The following is a 4985-nucleotide window of genomic DNA, read 5'->3' on the forward strand; positions in this document are numbered from 1 at the left end:
CTCAGAGTTGACCTTGTTCCGACGTCGCTTAACAAGCGCCGCATCCAGTGTGGGAAGACGAATCGGCGGCATTTTGGCGTCAATGTTAGCCGCCGCTATAATTACCGCGAAAACTGCTCGTTAGTTCGGAGACGACCCCTGCATGCAGTCAACGCCTTTTCTTGGAAACGGCGCCCAATTTCCAACCCTTCAAGGTCGGGGGAATCCCGCTGACCAGAGCGTCTGACCCGTTCCACCGCCTCCTCTCTCAAAGTTGGTGAGGAGGCGACCACGAAAGTCGAATGCATGCTTCTATTGGCTTTCTACCGTCCCGGTTGGCTGCGTCACGGCCTGGCGCATCGGCGCTCTTTTGACAGCCGAGCTCCTACAGACACAAAGCGTAGGTTGCGCGCCACTTCGTAGCCAGCACGTTAGACAAGCCGCTATGGATAAAATATTCGGTGGGCTGAAAAGCCTCATTAAGATCGACGCCATTGTCACCGACAACCATGTTTTCCGGTTGCACTACAAAGTGACTTGCGCGCTTCTGATCGCCTTCAGCATTCTGGTCACCAGCCGCCAGTACATCGGCGACCCGATCGACTGCATCACCAAAGACAGCGTGCCGACGCGTGTTCTGGACACCTTCTGCTGGATCCACTCCACGTTCAGCGTCAAGGACGCCTGGAACAAGAAAGTCGGCGTGCAGGTGCCTTACCCCGGAGTCGACAAGTACACGCCGGGGGAGCAGCGGGTGTACCATGCATACTACCAGTGGGTGTGCTTCGTGCTCTTTCTGCAAGCTGTGCTCTTCTACGTACCTCGCTACCTCTGGGTCGCCTGTGAGGGCGACAAGGTCAGGACCATTGTGCTCGACCTCGATTCGCCAATCTTGAACGACGACAAGCGAAAATGCAACCGCAAACTCCTCGTCGATTACTTTATGAACAACATCGGGCAGCACAAAACGTACACATTCTACTACTTCATGTGCGAGGTCCTCAACTTTGTGAATGTCATTGGCCAGATTTACCTCATGGATGAGTTTCTTGGAGGCGAATTCTCCACCTACGGTACCAAGGTTCTTGAGTTCACAGAGTGGGATTGGTCTGTTCGCTTTGACCCAATGATCAAAGTTTTTCCGAGGCTGACCAAATGCACCTTCCACATGTACGGATCTTCTGGAGACGTGCAAAAGCACGACGCAATGTGCGTTCTCCCCATCAACATCATCAATGAGAAGATATATGTGTTCCTATGGTTCTGGTTCGTTATCTTAGCCGTTGTGTCCGGGTTTGTGCTAGTGTACCGTGCTGTCCTGTTCATTTGGCCTACAGCCAGGTTCTACGTCTTGAGGTCTAAGGCACGTCTTGTCAACGTCACTTATCTGGAGCGCGTACTTGATCGTTGCAACGTAGGCGAGTGGTTTTTACTAGATCTACTTGTCAAGAATCTGGACCCCGTACACTACAGAGATCTCATCTCTGACTTGGAGAAGCACCTGGAAGGGAAAAGCTTGGAGCTTGCCTGACAGGCCTGCTCCCGTTTACTGTCGCGATCTTTTGGTCATCATCAAATTCTTTTCTAGTTTTCAGTAATTGACATCATTTTTTACTCGTTTGCATTAGACTGGTTCCAGCATAGTTTCTTCACGTCTTCATAAATAATGACGGCTGGTTCTGTGTATCATGCAAGTTTTCACTTCTGAACTGCCGCCGTGTTTCGTCTTTCACCAGCTGTTGGGTCTATCGTCATCTGATACTACCCATGAAGTAAAATGTTTCTCCGCAATATGAGTCCAGATTCCTGGTGCAAAACATTTTAAACGTCGAAAGCCTTTCAGGTGTTCCTCTCTTGCCACAAGGAAGGCACAGAAAAAAAAATTTGGTCTGCACGGAGGAGGCCGAGCAGATAAATGAAGGGGAAATGAGGGTGCTCGTTATAATACATGAAGGAAAGAAGCCAGCAGTCGGCGACTGCTGGCTTCTTTCTTCTTTCCTTCACGGAGGAGGCAGAGTGACAGAAAGGGACACTGTCTCAAAAAATGTGGCGGTAAGTTAATCGGCAGGCCACTTAAAAAGCCAAAAGCCAGTCCCTTGCAATCTCAAACGGCTCGCAGAGGTCCTAGGTCCGAACAAACACATAGTTTTCTATGAATCGTCTTTTGGGAAAGTCTTTTGAAAGTTAACGGCTCATATTCGGTAGATCTATGTGGCATTCACCGGAGAGTCAGGCCTCTGCCGGCGGCTCCGAACAAATGTAATTCTTTATTTTTGCACCGAATTCGAGATCGTAGCCGGCCAACACCAAAGACGCAAAAAGCTGGGAATTAAACTATAGTGATTTAACCTCCCGTAGAAGGTCACGCATGGCTAAAACTTGGCTATGTCAGTACCATTTCATGATGAATGACACAGCCTAAAAAGAATATCAAGCTGTTGGGGTAATGTTTGTTCTTACGGCTTGTTCATTTTAATTATATGCTTAACATTTCTATATTATATTTCTTATACCTGTGATACGAAGCTGAGAGATCGTTGCCTCTAGTGACCCCATTTTCAGTGTTGCGTTCACTGAAGCCCATGTTTTTTCCTCGCACGTACGCCAGCTATCAAATGGATAAAGCAGAGTCGAAAGCCAGTCAAAAAGTGTGTGACCATCGTACACACTTTTCGTAACCAACTTGTCGAGTGGGCATTTACAGGGACAGATTAACGTAAGTGGTGTAGTCAATAATCGTGAGTCCACGCGTAGGCGGTCAGAGCCTCCTCACGCGTTAATTAGCAAAACATAACGCATATGCTTGTAATATTTACTTTTGTCCTTGCACGTGAGGACAGCAAACTTAATTATTTCTATTAGATGACGGAACAGAAGCGCTTGAATCCGTAAGCATGGTCCATTTCTTCTGTCTGCGACGGCATACATGAACGCCTACTTATTCTCAAGGATTACAAGCATGCCTTGCATGCTCATATGCGCTATGCAATGTAAACAAACGATTTAAAAAACGGAGCAGATGGCTAACGAAACATTGCCGTCATGTGGTCCTCATCGGAGTACTTTTATTATTTCATGTTATTAGTTATTAACTACGATGAATGATACAAGATATTGATTATAGAGTTTAAGGCCGATTAGGTGCCCTCCATTACTGCATGCGAAATTTGATAGAATAGCGTGCTCTATTTTAACAGAGTCAATTTCCATCAACCAAGAGGAGTCAACGAGGGGTCACCATAGTCTCAAAACTGTGCTGTCAGAGCATGAAAGACACGTGCCACGATCAGCGGTATGTGAAGGCCGCAGAAACTAAAGAAAGATGCAGCTTTTATCAAGCTATCACACAGAGAAAACAGAAAGGGAGTAAAAAATCACCCTAGTCGTTTAATTCAGTGCAGGCTTTCATATTTGTATCAAGCCAAAGTAAGCGGCGGCCGCTCACTTCGGCACACGTTTCGTTCGTCCAAACGGGAGCAGTATTAGGGCGAAAGCCTTTCATAACTGTCGTGGACAAAATGTGTTCAGCTCTGCTTTATGGAGGTCTTGAGCAATGTGTGCCTTAGATGGCCAATCAATTTAATGATTAACGACCTAATGAATAGTTAAATAATTAATTACTAACGATTGCATATTACAATGCGGCACTCAGGCTTTTGCCTTTCACTACTTTAGTAGCTAAAGTCCCTCGTAATTTTTTTATAAGGCACGACACCTGTCCAGTAATATTTTTCATTTCGCGGGATTTCTTCAAATGCCGGAAAAAACGGCCACGTGAAGGTACGTTAGCAGAAAAAATTGGATATGTTCTTTCCAAACTCGCTGCACAACCAGATAAAACCCACTTGTCCTCAAACTGAATAATAAAGATTTTGCTGAATTTATTGTAGCTAACTAATTAATTGAGCGGGGTGTAAAATACTACGAGGAGCGCTACATGACGGCAAACGATATGCTGTCGGTTTCACAAAGATCCACTGTACTGCTTTTATTTTTTAGTCCTTAGTTGAAGTTTTGTCAAACACCCTCCGCAGATCAGAAGGTCTGAAGGGACTCTGAAATTAACCGTTGTAACCTTCCAGTAGCTATCTCCAAGCTATCATGAATTTACGACCGCTCGGCATTTAAGGTATAGCGCATGTTGCTTTGCTTCCCCCCCCCCCCCAAAAAAAAAATGGGCCTGGAAGCAAGACGATTTTGGCTTACACGCATTTATGTTATTGTTATTTATTATATTTGTTAACTATTGTTTATATTCATTTATTTATTGATTGAGGTTTTGCTATTTTTCGTTTGTTTCTGGCTCTCGCGAGGGATGAAATTTTCTCAATGCCTAGCTGTACGAGATTCTGACTGCTCGAAGGGGCGCGCGTTGGACGCTTTAATGCAACATCTTGCTTGAAGTAAAAAATTCACAGAGCACCGGAGAAATGCGGCTGAGCGCTGCTTCGGCACACGGTATCTCCAGTGTAGGGTTTTTGCTAGCAAGCTCGTGCCGCACAGTGGAAATCTCGTTTCCTTGGAAGTTAAAGTGCTACATGCAGTTAGTTTACAGGAAAGTGACTGTCATACTTTCTTCGGCAAGTTTCGAGGATACACCATCTTTCCGGACATGTGGCCTTCCTTGTTCAAGTGTGGGATGGCAGGAACGGTAGACAAGGGGAACACAGGTCGCGGCGCGGATTCTTTGACCATAAGTTAAGGAAGGCCTTAAAAACTGAATAAATTCATTTTGCGATATCTGGTTCTTCAAAGCGTATTGCATGTCATGCTTTAGTCCCATTCCACGCGTGACTGCACTTTCAACTTGATCATAGCAAGAGTGTACTATAGAAAAAGTCGAGGAAAAAACAAAGAAAGTAACAGCACCAGCGGCACCTTCCAACAAAGTTTGGAAGGTAGCGCTCATGTTCGCTATTTTCTTGTGTCCTTTGATATGACCATGCACCAGCATGATAGTATTGTGATGCCCAGATTGAGACGACGACGAGAAAATGGCGATCGTG

General features: G+C 45.7%; 1 protein-coding gene across 1 annotated transcript; it reads left to right on the plus strand.

The window, feature by feature from the left end:
• Positions 1-295: 295 nt before the first annotated feature.
• Positions 296-1933, plus strand: LOC146210367 (innexin inx2-like). The gene has a single exon (XM_084575850.1). It carries the CDS (start codon positions 425-427, stop codon positions 1508-1510), a length of 1086 nt encoding a protein of 361 aa, XP_084431976.1. The 5' UTR covers positions 296-424; the 3' UTR covers positions 1511-1933.
• The last annotated feature ends 3052 nt before the right edge of the window (positions 1934-4985 follow it).

The sequence above is a fragment of the Amblyomma maculatum genome, chromosome 1 (genome assembly GCF_055883805.1).
Source record: "Amblyomma maculatum isolate TAMU_Amacu chromosome 1, ASM5588380v1, whole genome shotgun sequence".
NCBI classification, from domain to species: domain Eukaryota; kingdom Metazoa; phylum Arthropoda; class Arachnida; order Ixodida; family Ixodidae; genus Amblyomma; species Amblyomma maculatum.

Bases quoted from the DNA above. Each gene is read 5' to 3' on its own strand.
- LOC146210367 (XM_084575850.1), top strand. From the start codon at position 425: ATGGATAAAATATTCGGTGGGCTGAAAAGCCTCATTAAGATCGACGCC.